This window comes from Grampus griseus (assembly GCF_964374135.1).
Source record: "Grampus griseus genome assembly, chromosome: 4".
Taxonomy (NCBI): domain Eukaryota; kingdom Metazoa; phylum Chordata; class Mammalia; order Artiodactyla; family Delphinidae; genus Grampus; species Grampus griseus.
Window position 1 is genome coordinate 140,953,065 of NC_138997.1, and position 13,318 is coordinate 140,966,382.

Genomic DNA, 13,318 nt, shown 5'->3' on the forward strand with positions numbered 1-13,318 from the left:
GTCGAGCCCAAGAACGGGTCACGGGGGCTCCTCAGCTTGGACAGGGCTGCCCCGGTCCAAGGTCCCACGTTCCCAGCTCCTGGCTGCTGCCACAGCAGGCTGCCCCTCCGGGCCACTGCCCACACCCACTGCTGACCCCACGTCCACTCCCAAGGCCCGGAGAGGGGACACAGCGTGCCCAGGGCACCCAGGTGGTGAGTGGCGGGGTCTATTCCTCACAGCCGGGCTCAGAGCTGCGCCCTGATTGGAGTGGCGCTGGGCCTCTCTGAGGGCTGCCCTGTGACCCGCTCCAACCAGCAACCGGTTCAGAGCTGGAGAGTACGGGAGGAGCCTGGAAAAGGGGAGCCTGGATGGGCGCCCAGCGGGCTGTCCGGGAGGAGACCCTCCCCCCAGGGCAGTCGGGGAGGCAGTCCAGGGCAGAAGCGGCGTGGAAAGCTCAGGTGCGGTGGACGAGCTGGCCACCCAGAAGGAGCGGTGCACCCCTCCCCAGGGAAGGCGTGGGCATCCAGCAAGAAGCGCTGGTCCTGTTACTAAGCAACAGGCTCAGGCCAATGAGCGGAAGAGGGAAGCTCAGGTCCCTGGGACCAAGCCTGACTTCCACGGGAGCAGCTGGCCACTCTCCGCTTCCCCCAGGGAAGGCGGCCCCCAAAGGCGGCCATCTGCAGCTTTCCACCCTATGCAAGAAGGGCCGCGTCCCTCCCCCAGCTGCCACCACCTGCAGGGCAGACCACGCTGCGCAGGCTCACATTCCTAACATGCTCCCAACCCACCCCGGCACTACCTCCCTCAACAGCCATCTATGGCTCCTCGTTGCCTCCAGGATGCAGCTGGAGCTCCCTGGCATGGCTTTGCCGCCTGGTTTCTTCACTTCCATTCCCTGCTCCCACACAGCACCCCCCTTGTCCGCTCACATGGGGGTGGCAGTTGGGCCCAGCTCATGCAGTGCCCTTCCCTCAATGCCTACTTAACGAAAACCTGTGTTTTAGGTTTCAGAACAAAGGCCACCTCTTCAGAAAGCCTCTGGTCACAGCAGGGCGGGCTCCCCTGCTTTGGACTTTAAAGGCCTTGGCTCAAACCTCAGCCCCACCCCTCCCTAGCTGGACACTGGGCACCCAGTACTTCTGCTGCTCTCCACCAGGCTCAGGGCACTTATGCTCCTGCAGAAGGAGGGAGGGACTCCTGCCTGGCCAGGCTGCTCTGGGGACAAAAGGAGGTGGGAGCTGGGAAGACAATGCAGACATCCACACAGAAGCCAAGAACTGTTGATGAATGTTTAATGCCTTCCAGGCACAAAAACAGTTCTAAGCTGGGGATTATCACCATGGACTGCGAGAAGGGATAGGTTATAGAAGGGGTGGGTTACAGACCCATCTAGGGGTGAGGGCAGCGTCTGTTCTTTGAAAATACAAATTTGATATTTAAAAAAAAATTTCCATTTGGAGAGGGCAGCCTTTCTGCCCATGACATTTAAAAAAATCTCAGAAAAGTCTCAGACGATGAGTCTGTGATTGGGCATATTTCCCTTTTTACTTTGGCTGCCAGGAAGCTCTGGACAAACTCTTCAAACTAATCCCCGCCTTTTCAAATTTTGCTGTAGTTTTTGATTACTATTTCAGGCTTAATGATAATAGGGCTGTTTGTTGAAGCAAATTCTCAAAAATTTAATCAATCCAGACCTCCGCTGGAGAGAAAGTTTTGAATGGAGAACTCTCCTAGCAGACCTCAAAGCAACAGCCTCACCAACTGTGACTGCCGTGAGCTTGCCTCCCCAAGGGATGAAGGCTTCGCCTCATTTCCCAGATAAAATTGTTACCAGTCCCTGAAGCCAACACTCGGCTCCTGGGAGGATGTGCAGTCTCCTCTGTACAGACTTTCAGTGTCGCGGAAAAGGAAGCGGGAGAGGACAGGAGAGTGAGGAGAGCCAGGGGTTGGCTCTGGAAGTCAATACAAACCCCTCCTCTGTCCCAGGACACGTGGCTCTGGCACTGGGACACCACAGCCACCTTGCACACAGGATGGGCTCTGAACACCCCGTTTCTGCAGTGGGAGCCTGGTGGGAGCAGTCCTGGGGCGCTGGGCTCCCTCCCCGTCCCTGTGTCCCATCTCTGGTCCTGGAAGAGCCACCCACAGGGAAAGGCCAGAGCCTTTCTGCTCCCACCTTGCTCTCTGCCCCACATCCACAAGCTCCTGACATGCCCCTGCTACTGGTTCGTTTTCACTAACAACCCCCTTCTTCATTCAAGAAGCATGTATTGAGCACCCACTGCATACGCACCCTGGCCCAGCTCCCAGGGGACGGAACAGGTAATCCAAGAGCCCCAGACCACAGGAGCCCAGAGGTCACTGTTCTCCTAGTGGCTCTCCTGAAGGGCTCCCGGATGCTCTGGAAATAACTGTGGGGAGCTGAGTGTGGGTGCTGGAGGGAGAAGGCCAGAAGGAGGCCAGAAGGCTTCCTGGAGGAGGTGGGCTAGAGCCGGGCTGAAAGATGGAGTGGCACAAAGGGGGGAGGGCACAGGCTGAGCAAAGGCTTAGAGGCAGGAGTACCCCAGAGACGCCTGGCCCTGGCTCCCTTCATTGTGTTCATCCACAGTTATTCGCTTCCACTACTTCTGGTCCCAGTGGTGTCAGGCCTGCCACCCAGCACCACCAAGCCCCCTCCGCCACGCCGCTCTGCGTCCACTTACTCCAGAGGCCCTGGGACAGGGGCACGCTGCTGCCCGCTGAGGTGGGCAGGGAGCACTTCTGGCACATGCATTCCTTGCCGTTGAAGGTCACTCGGTCCCCGGGCGGGAAGGGCAACCTGAAATAAGACAGCACATTACCAGCCAGGACCACCTCCTGGCTCTTCTCCTGGGTGGGGGGAGCCCCATCCTAGACACCACGCCGTCACCTCCCCGGGGACCACAGGCCCAGGACGCTGGGTGTCTGCATGCAGGCGCTGCCGCTGGGCCATCTTAGCCTTAGTTTCCTCATCGGCACCGGCAGTGGGCCAGAGCAGTGGGGGCCGGCCAGTGCTTGCACATGGCGATCAACTGGGCAGTCTCAGCCGTTGGCCTCCTCCATCCAACCCTGCCTCCTCTGACCGCCCAGCATGCTTTGTCAGTTCAATACTCATGGCAACAGCACTGTTTACTGAGCATCTACTAGGTGCCAGGCCAGGTTCTATGACAGATTCCTTAATGCCTGCCTCATCTATCACCATTAAGATGCTTGCCCAGGTTGGTCTTTGCTTTGTTTTTCTCAATGGGTGAGAAAATTGAAGTTCAGAGAGGATAGTTGACTTTTCCAAGGCCACACGGCTGCTGCCCGTCAGAACCAGACTCAAACCAAGACCTGCCTGACTCCAAAGCGCCGTGATTTGCCTCCCTGGGTCTCTCAGAAAGCAGTGCCGCTAGGAGCATGCAAGACTGTGTGCTGGATTCCGTCTTTAAAGTCTGGCATTTTTTTCATCATGGATTTGTTTTTTGCATGAATTCCAATTTCTGAAGTATCACATTAAAATATCATTTACCTTGATCACTTTTTTTGGCCTCCCCTTAAACTCTGCATCCAAAGCAGAGTCCCTAGTCCCAGCCCTGGGGCAAGGGGAAGTTACGGCCCTGGGCTGCCCAAGCGAGGCCGGTGGGGGCCGCAGAGCCGGCCCACCTGCTTCAGCCCCGGAACTTCCCCTCTGGTGACAGAGGTGGATCGGGTGCCCGCCTCTGGTGAGCCAGGGTCAGGCCACCTCCTGCCACTGGGCCACCTCCTCCCCCAGTTCAGCCTGGCAAGAGAACCTGAGCCCTGCGGGCGGCAGTCTCTGAATTATCTGGACCAGGGCACGCCCCGTCCTCTGGTTTAAGCCTTCGTCGTGTCCCCCCTGCCTCCTTCGGGACTGGACAAGGTCAGGCACAGCCAGGTGCTCGACAGGTCACTGTCAGTGAAAGAATGAGCAAGTACGTGAACACGTCAATAACCGAAGGTCCCCCTGGAGGCCTAGCTCAGCCGCCTTCCCCTGCAGGGCCTCCTCTCGGAGCCTGCCTGGGTCACGCCGGCTCCAGTCCAGCCCCGACTCTGCGACCAGAAGAGCTTTCTGACCCATGAGGCTGCCAAGCCTTCCCGTGAAAAAGCCCCGCCAAAGCCCCCCACTTTGTGGGGCTGGCGCTCAGGGCCCTAGGCGGATTCAGCAGGGCCCCAGCCAGCCAGTCTCAGCTCTTAGGGAGCAAGGACCTATATAAGCTGAGCTGAACCCCGTCCCAAGACTTGCGAGATGGTCCTGCCGCTCTCCGTCCTTCAGCTGCCCTGGCAGCTATCTGACGCCGTGCGCTGCATCCCACGTGGTTAGTGCTGGGGTCTGCCTCTCTCTCGCCTGCTGCCTTGCAGCTGCCTTGGTAATGGGGGGTCTTGGGCCACAGCGGGAGTCCCTTGCCATCCCTGGATGCGCTCGGAGAGAATCTCCGGCTGTGTGACCCAGAGCAAGCTGCTTAACCTCTCCGAGTTCCTGCTTCTCACTTGTAAAACGGGACTAAGGACATCTGTGTCTCAGGCTGTTATTCATCCATCCATGCATCTGACCTACAGCATGGAAAGCTCTAGTATTATGCCTGGGACCCAGGAGGGGCTGAATGAATGGTAGCTATTATTCTATTAATTCAACTTCATTGAAGTATATGTTGACAAATGTACACACTCATGTAACCAGGACCACAGTCACGGTATGCGACATTTCTGTCCACTGTCAAAAGCCTGCTGTGACCGTCCACACTCATCCCCCCACGCCGGCCCCAGGCGGCTATGATCGGCGTTCTGTGCCATGGATCTGACTTGATCTTCTGGGACTGCCTATAAATGGAATCACACGGTACACAGTCTTTAATGTCTTGTTCTGCTGCGTGTTTTTGAGATTCACTCACACGGCTGCACACGCCACTGGTTTGTTCTTTTTGATTGTCAAATGCTGCTCCTTTGCACGGATGAACTGTTCATGTCCAAGGACATTTGGATTCTTTCCAGTTTGGGACTGTTACAAATAAAGCTGGTAAGAACGTTTGCTGACAAGTTTGTGTGGATGTGCGCTTTTGTTTCTCCTGGGTAAATACCTAGGAGCGGAATTGCTGGGCCACGTGCTAACTGTGTGCCTAACTTCACAAGACACTGCCAAACTGCTTTCTGTAGAGGTTGCACCACTTTGCCTTCCCACCAGAGACCTGTGACAGCTCCTTTCACTCTGTATCCTCACCAACACTTGCCACTATCCATCTTCTTACTGTGAGTCATTCTAGAGGACACTGGATGGTATTTCAACGAGTTTTAATTGGAATTCCCCTGATGACTAGTGATGTTAATGTAATCATTTCATTTGTTTATTGGTCATTTACATACATTTTTGTGGAGTATCTGCTAAACTCCTTTTCTCATTTTTAATAGTTTTTTTGGTCTTATTATTGAGTTGTAGAAGTTCTTTATATATTGTAGATAACTGTGTTTCACCAGATATGTATCTTCTATTAAGCTGATGGCTTGCTTTTTCATTTTCTTGACGTCTTTTTTGTGTGTGTGTGTGTGTGTGTGTGTGTGGTACGCGGGCCTCTCACTGTTGTGGCCTCTCCCGTTGCAGAGCACAGGCTCCGGATGCGCAGGCTCAGCGGCCATGGCTCACGGGCCCAGCCGCTCTGTGGCATGTGGGATCTTCCCGGACCAGAGCACGAACCCGTGTCCCCTGCATCGGCAGGCGGACTCTCAACCACTGCGCCACCAGGGAAGCCCTCAGGGAATTTTTTATTTCAGAAATTTCCATTTTCATTTCTATAATTTCCATTTAGTTTCTTTTCATGTCTTCTATAATGTTCCTGCTTATGTTCATGCTTTCCTCTGCATACTTAAATATATTTACATCGGCTGTTTTAAAGTCATCGTCTGCTAGTTTCACCATTGATCTCATTTCTGGGTCTGTTGCTACTGACTGATTTTTCTTCTGGCCCTGGGTCACGTTTTCCAGCTTCTTCTTATGACCGGTCACATTTGATGGGTGTTGGACATTGTCGATTTTATGTTGTTGAGGGCTGGGTTTTCTTCTCTTTCTACGAAGAGTGTTACACTTTACTTTGGCAGGCAGTTAGCTCGCTTGCAGACCAGCGTGATCTCTTTGAGGCTTGTTCTTGAACTTCGAGCAGGTTTACGCCTTCACTCTAGGGCGATTTCAGTTCCGCTAATAAGGCATGATGCTTTTGGTGTCCCCACTGCATGCCTGGGTGTTCCACAAGGAATCTCCACCTGGCCAGAACTCGAATGTCTCCCAGCCCTGGGAATGTTTAGCTTACAGCAACCTGGTCATTTTTTGCCCAACCTTGTGAAATTTCCTCTCCGTCTACATGGTTTCGTGTTTAGTCCAAGAGTCAAAGGCACCTCTGTGCAACTCTCCTGATGTTTCGTTCTGCATAGCTCTCTCCCTTCTGCTATGCTGTTCTGCCTCTCACATCACTGTCTCTTAACTTGGGGAGGATGCCATGCCCTACCTGGTTCCCTTCTTGTCCTCTGGTTCAAGAAACAGCCTCCAGGCAGAAAGCTGGGTGGTCACAGGGGTCCCTTCTTTCGTCTTCCCTCTGTTAGTCCTGAGCTGCCTGTGCGCCAGTATCCCAAAACAGTTGTTTTGTATATTTTTTCCAGTCTTCTAGTTTTTTATAGTGGGTGGGTAAGTCCAGGCCCAGTGACTCCAGCACGACAGGGCTGTCAGGTATTATTTTTAAAATATCGGATTACAGAGGTGATCTTTCAAACCCACTGTGATTATGTCACCCCTTGTCTCTAAGCTACGTTCACAGAAATCAAACATGCAGATTATCCTTGGGGGAACCTTGACCCACGCACGCTGCAATGACACACGGTGACTCTTCCGTTAGAAATGTCCCTTGTCATGGCTCCTTCCTGGCCCAGCACCTCCTCCCACGCCCACCCCCAACAAAAGCTTCCCTTTCCGCCTAGAGCACGTGCCACAACTACAGAAAACAGCGGGAACAACACTCAACAAGACCCCTTTCAACTGGGTGTGGTGAGACAGAGAGAACAGAGAATAAACTCTGGGGGTTTCCTTCTTTGTTTTCTAGACAGAACATTCCCCCTGGGAGCAATGTGTCTGGGGCTGTGGTGGGTGGCAGGGAGGGAGGGAGGGAGGGGGGAGGCCGGATGCCCACGTGGGAGGGCTGCCTGCTGCTGCCCCCAAGCCCCAGAGCTGCAGGGCAGAGGGGGGAGCGGGTGTCGCCTTGCTGCCGGGGCTGAGGACCTCATTCTGTCTCTAGCGGCCATTCACCGGACACCTGCTCCGTGGCAGGCGGCAGGCGCCGGAGGCGTCAAACCCAGTCCCTGCCCACGTGGTGCTGCCATCAAGCAGCTCTGGGACACGGTGCCACGGAAGGGTTGTCGGGCCCAGGACGCAGGGGAGCCGCGAGGAGGGAGAGGGAGGGGACAGGGAGGCTGGGGGGAGGCAGCTCTTGCTGCACTGCTGTGTCCCCAGATGCTGTGCCCGTAGGGTCTGGGCTAATGCAGCTCCAAGTCACCAGAGCCAGCCTGGGGCCTGGCCCACGGAGGCATCTAGAAAAGCCTGGACGAATGAATGAATGAATGAATGAATAAAGGAATGAAGGGACTGGAACAGACTGTGAGGCTCCTCTCAGCCAGGCTGGGAGGCTCAGGCTTTCTCGTGGAGGCCATGGGGGTGGGGCGGAGGAGTGACAGGCAGAGGGAAAACAGGGACCCCAGTGTGGAGGCCTTGGCAGGACTCCCGAGAGGTGAGTTCTGGGTCTGAGTAAGGCAGTGGCTGGGCCGATTTCGGAAGTTCATGGGGGGGACCTGGGAAGATGCCCACGCTTGGGGCTCGTGTGCCTGGTGGGTTGGGCGCCTGTGCCACCTACAGATCAGGGACTTGGGTACAGAGAGGCGGGGTGTGCAGGTGGGATGTGCCAGGATGGTGAGGGAGAGGGGAGCGGCAGTGGGTGGGCACGGAGACGCCAAAGCGTGGACACTGCAGGCACCGACGTGAGAGGAGACGAGGTGGAGGCTGCGGACAGGAGAGGGGCTGGTGGGCGGGGCCGAGAAGGCACAGGCGGTGGGCGAGCACCTCCCCAGAAGCCATCAGAGGCCTCGTGCTGGCAGTCTCAGAACCCACGGGCCTCTGCATCCCGGAAAGAGGGCTTGATCCTGTGCTGCGGGCGAGGGGTGGGAGCCTGCAAGGTGTGCGGCTGGATGAAGGTGTGCCTCAGAGCAGGGCCAGGGTCCACCTGCCATCCCTTGGCTGGGTCCCGCCTCCCTCCTGGCCATATGAGACAATGGGAGGGAGGGAAGGAGGGAGGGAGGGAGGAGGGAGGAGGGAGGAGGGAGGAGGGAGGAGGAGGGAGGAGGGAGGAGGGAGGAGGGAGGAGGAGGGAGGAGGGAGGAGGAGGGAGGAGGGAGGATGGAGGGAGGGAGGAGGGAGGAGGGAGGAGGAGGGAGGAGGGAGGAGGGAGGAGGGAGGAGGGAGGAGGGAGGAGGGAGGAGGAGGGAGGAGGGAGGAGGAGGAGGAGGAGGGTGGAGGGAGGGGGAGGAGGGTGGAGGGAGGGAGGAGGGAGGAGGGAGGAGGAAGAGGGTGGAGGGAGGGGGAGGAGGGTGGAGGGAGGGAGGAGGGAGGAGGGAGGGGGAGGAGGGTGGAGGGAGGGGGAGGAGGGGGGAGGGAGGGAGGAGGGAGGAGGGAGGAGGGAGGAGGAGGGAGGAGGGAGGAGGAGGGAGGAGGGAGGAGGAGGGAGGAGGGAGGAGGAGGGAGGAGGGAGGATGGAGGGAGGGAGGAGGGAGGAGGGAGGAGGAGGGAGGAGGGAGGAGGGAGGAGGGAGGAGGGAGGGGGAGGAGGGTGGAGGGAGGGAGGAGGGAGGAGGGAGGAGGAAGAGGGTGGAGGGAGGGGGAGGAGGGTGGAGGGAGGGAGGAGGGAGGAGGGAGGGGGAGGAGGGTGGAGGGAGGAGGGAGGAGGGAGGAGGGAGGGAGGAGGGAGGAGGGAGGAGGGAGGAGGGAGGGAGGAGGAAGGGAGGAGGGAGGGAGGAGGGAGGAGGAAGGGGAGGGAGGGAGGAGGGAGGGGGAGGGAGGAGGGAGGCGGGAGGGAGGGGGAGGGAGGGAGGAGGGAGGGGGGAGGGAGGAGGGAGGCGGGAGGGCTGGGGAGGAGCGGTTGCAGGTCCCACACTCACCGGCAGACGGCACACACGAAGCAGTTTGGGTGGTAGGTCTTGCCCAGCGCCGACACCACCTCGCCCTCGATGAACTGATCGCAGCTGAAGCAGCGGGTCCCGTACAGTCGCTGGTAGTCCTGGGTGCAGATGTACTCGCCCTGCCGCACGAAGAAGCCGCCCTCGGCCAGGTCACAGCCGCATTCTGGGGACACACGGGAGGGGCCGAGGTAGCAGGTGACCACCAGCTCCCCAGTCCCGCCGGGCTCCATGGGTATCCCTCACTACACACAGGCTTCGGTGCGAACTCAGGGTTGCTCGCTGAACCCTCGGGGGGCCAGGCCCTAAGCACAGACTCCAGCTCCGGCCCCTCAGCCTGGAGACGAGTGGCTTTTCTTGTGGAAGCTTCTAGAAAGGGGCACAGACCCGGGATGAGAAGCAGGCTGTGCTGAGGGGCCAGCCCAGCGCCTCCTCGCCTCCTGAGCCCACCAGGGACGCAATGCTGATGCCCCACGAGCCCCCCCCAACCCCCGCTCCTCCAGGTGGGCTGTTCCCAGCAGGAAAATAACAGATGGGGAGGCGGTTCACACCTGAGCACCTACCGCGTGCTGGGCCCTGTTCTGGGGGGGAGGATCCCCTGACCACAGTGAGGCTTCCTGACCCCCCTCCACCCGTCTCCCCCAACATGGACGAGGCCAGACCCCCTGCAAAAGGGAGAGAGGCCGGGCACACTCGCACTGACCCCTCATATACCTCCTGCCCCAGGGAGGACCAGGGGGACGTTGCCAGGCGGAGGATGGAGTGCCTGCCCTCAGGACAGGCCCCAGGGCACATGGGAACCGGGCTTGGTTCCAGAGGGAGCAGCCTTCGCGCCCTCCCTGGGGAGGCCCAGCCTGCCAGCCCGTCAGGGCGGGGTCTTTGTGGGTCGCAGCCCCCTAGCCAGAGCCTTGAAATACCAGGTAACCCATCTTTGAATCAACGCCTAAAGTTTTCATCAAAACTTTAACCGACTGCAGAGGCTGTAGTTTCCGGTGAACTGTAAGGACTGGCATCTTTAAATTAACTCGTAGACCGTAGATGTCGAAGCAGGACCACCGACCTCTGTTTACAAAACCCAGAGACAGGCTCTGAGTGAAAGCAGGCATTCCACCTCGTTCCTCGTTTGCTAGGAAAGCCTGTTGCCGTCTCTTTCCCCCACAGAACTGCGTGCACACGTGACGTGTTTCAGAGATGGAAGGCGCCCATGGCTCTCTGCAACAAAAATCCCTCCGTCTACGTGGAAATTGATTTATTAGGAATTTCTTATGGCCACCAGGCTCTAAATATTTAATAGCTTATTCTGGGTAGTGTTGTTATGACTGCTACTAGTATAAAGCTATCGAAACAACACATATGTTGTACATTTTGGTAAATTATTATTACGTGGATAGAGGACAAGCTTTCCACAGTGCAACTCTTGACGACACGGATGGTGGTGGTCGAGGGGAGTTCCTGGTGTCTGATCAAGGGAGCCCCGACTTTTAAACTCCACCTTGTTTGGCGCCCTGGGGGATTGGAAGGCGAGGGCAGCCGAGCAGCCTTCCTCCACTGCAGGTGGCTTCTCAGGCTGGTCAGTTTGGGAAGAGCAAGTGTGGGAGTCTGAATCTCCAAGGGTCTTGGGGTCCCCAGGGGTCGGGTCTGCTTGGTCTGGTCAGCAGCGCCCTTTCAGCTCATGCACCGGTCAGTGCACACGACCCAGGACCTGGGGGCTCCGGGTGGCTCTGCCAGGTGGGACCCACTCAGCTCAGCTCCCACCCCACACAGGGCGAGGTGGCGGGCCTGTCCCGGGTGTCCCTGTCCCCTCACCTGGGCCACAGGGCTGCACGCGCTGTTACCCGGTTACAGCCACCAGAGTGGCTGGAAATCCTTCCTTCCACATCGTCAAGGAGCTGTTGGCTCTTTGGACATAAGGCTGAGCAGCTGAAAACCCAGACTCCAGGGCTGCCCGGGGGATGCAGGCTCCACTCGTGCACTGCGCTGTGTGCCCCTGGGCAAGGCCCTGACCTCTCTGGGCCCCCAAGTCCTCATCTGGGCCTACTCAGAGGTGAGAAGGGCAGCACAGAGGCGCATCCTATGCTAGCGTGACATAAGCCCCAAGTCGTGCGGGGCCACCATCCAGGTCATCGTTTTACTGACGTCACTCACCCCAGGAGGCCCGAGGCCGGTGCCCAGCTCTAAATCCTTCTCTCACCCAGCCCGAGGGTGAAAACCCTTCATTCAATCTTGCACCACAGGGCTTCCCTGGTGACGCAGTGGTTAAGAATCCGCCTGCCAATGCAGGGGACACGGGTTCGAGCCCTGATCCGGGAAGATCCCACATGCCGTGGACAACTAAGCCCGTGCACCACAACTACTGAGCCTGCGCTCTAGAGCCCGCGAGTGACAACTTCTGAAGCCCGCGTGCTACAACTACTGAAGCCCATGCGCCACAAATACTGAGCCTGCGCTCTAGATCCCGTGAGCCACAACTACTGAAGCCCGTGCGCCTAGAGCCCGGGCTCCACAACAAGAGAAGCCACCGCAATGAGAAGCCTGCGCACCGCAACGAAGAGTAGCCCCTGCTCAACGCAACTGAAGAAAGCCTGCGTGCAGCAACAAAGACCCAACGCAGCCAAAATAAATACATTTATTTAAAGAAAGAAAATCTTGCACCACAGCGTAGGCCAAGCAGATGTACCCCGACTCGGGAAGCACAGGCTCCCTGAGGCCTCTGTAGGAGAATTAGTGACTTTTTCAGTAAACGCTGCCTGTAACAATTCAGCCCTTGAGTGACGGGCTGGTTCACGGGCACCCTTGGCTCTGGTACTAGGCTCATTTTTTTTCTTTTCTTTTTTTAAAGATTTATTATTTATTTATCTTATTTACTTTTGGCTGTGTCGGGTCTTAGTTGCGGCACACAGGATCTTCGTTGAGGCGCGCAGGCTTCTCTCTAGTGGCGTGCGAGCTCCAGGGCTCATTTTCTAATCTTCCTAAAGATATGACCGTATTGACTGTTCTTCGAAGGAGAAGAATGTGAAGAGGGATCTAGCGCCCCACTATAACCTGCATCTACATCACGGAGGCACCAGAAGACTGAATTAAAGCCGCTTTCCTGCCCCGAGCGCCGGGCCCGGCCAATGCTACGTCCTCCCTGCCCGGCCCCGGTCATCTCTGCTACTGACCGGATTGTAGCTGGCTGGGTCCACTAAGGTCGGGGCCAGACAGTAAACCCAGACCTCTGCCTGCTAAAAATTAAGAGTCCAAATTCGTTAATAATTTTGAACGTCCTAATCAAGACAATATATTCTCCTCACATTCCATCTGTCTATCCAAGTAGCCGAGACCCAGTGAAGTGAAGGGCACCAGCAGCTGTGGGTGACCCGGAGCAGCCCGCCCCCCCATCTCTGGCGGTCACTGTTGTCACTTCTGAGAAACGGTCGGGAGGGGGCGGGCCATGGTGGGAAGACAATCTGCACCACTTTCTGGAATACCCTTTGGCATCGACTCAAAGGAATATGAAAACCGCTCCTACCCTTTGACCCAGTCGTCTCTCTCTGGGACTCTATCCCAAGGAACTGACCGTGAACGTCCACAGAAGCGTTCTTGCATGGTGTTGGCTGCAGCATCACTACAGTATAATGTAGGAAATAAACGCTGGGCTTTAGGGACAGGCAGCCTGGGCATGAATGCTTCCTCCTGTTGCTTCCTGGCTGTGTGACCTGGGGCAAGTTACTCAACCTCCCTGAATCTCAGAGTCCTCACCTGTAACAAAGGGTTAACCATGCTGATGACTCATGGGATGAGGCATAGGAAACTGACCAGCCCAGTGCCGGGCTGGCATCGATGTAAACGTTTAAGAGCTGAGGAACGGCTAAGTCTGCTGCAGGCCAGGCCTCTGAAGGAATCTGGGTATATACTGAAATTGATGTTGAAGGATGTATGATGGGGAAAGGGCTTACACAGTCCCTTAAAGAGAATACATCGGGACACAGAAGTAAATATACAACAGGACTTCAGATCGAAAAGACTCTTACAAAGGAGAAGATTGGAAGGCTCTCTACCCAAATACGGAAGGCAATTCCCCTGGAGTGGTCAGCTCAGGGATGCTCTTGTCCTGGTGTCTGGGAAGAGGAGAGAGTGAT

At 57.0% G+C, this 13,318-nt stretch overlaps 1 protein-coding gene across 2 annotated transcripts in view; it reads right to left on the bottom strand.

Annotated features, from left to right (window-relative positions):
- ABLIM2 (actin binding LIM protein family member 2) overlaps positions 1-13,318 on the bottom strand; it is a 129,206-nt gene that overhangs the window by 93,028 nt on the left and 22,860 nt on the right. For both annotated transcript variants that reach the window (XM_082653968.1, XM_082653967.1), the window contains exons 3-4: positions 9,180-9,363; positions 2,685-2,800 (exon numbers count right to left, since the gene is read on the bottom strand). In XM_082653968.1, coding sequence (XP_082510094.1) covers positions 2,685-2,800; positions 9,180-9,363 — 300 coding nt within the window. The remainder of the gene's footprint in view (positions 1-2,684; positions 2,801-9,179; positions 9,364-13,318) is intronic.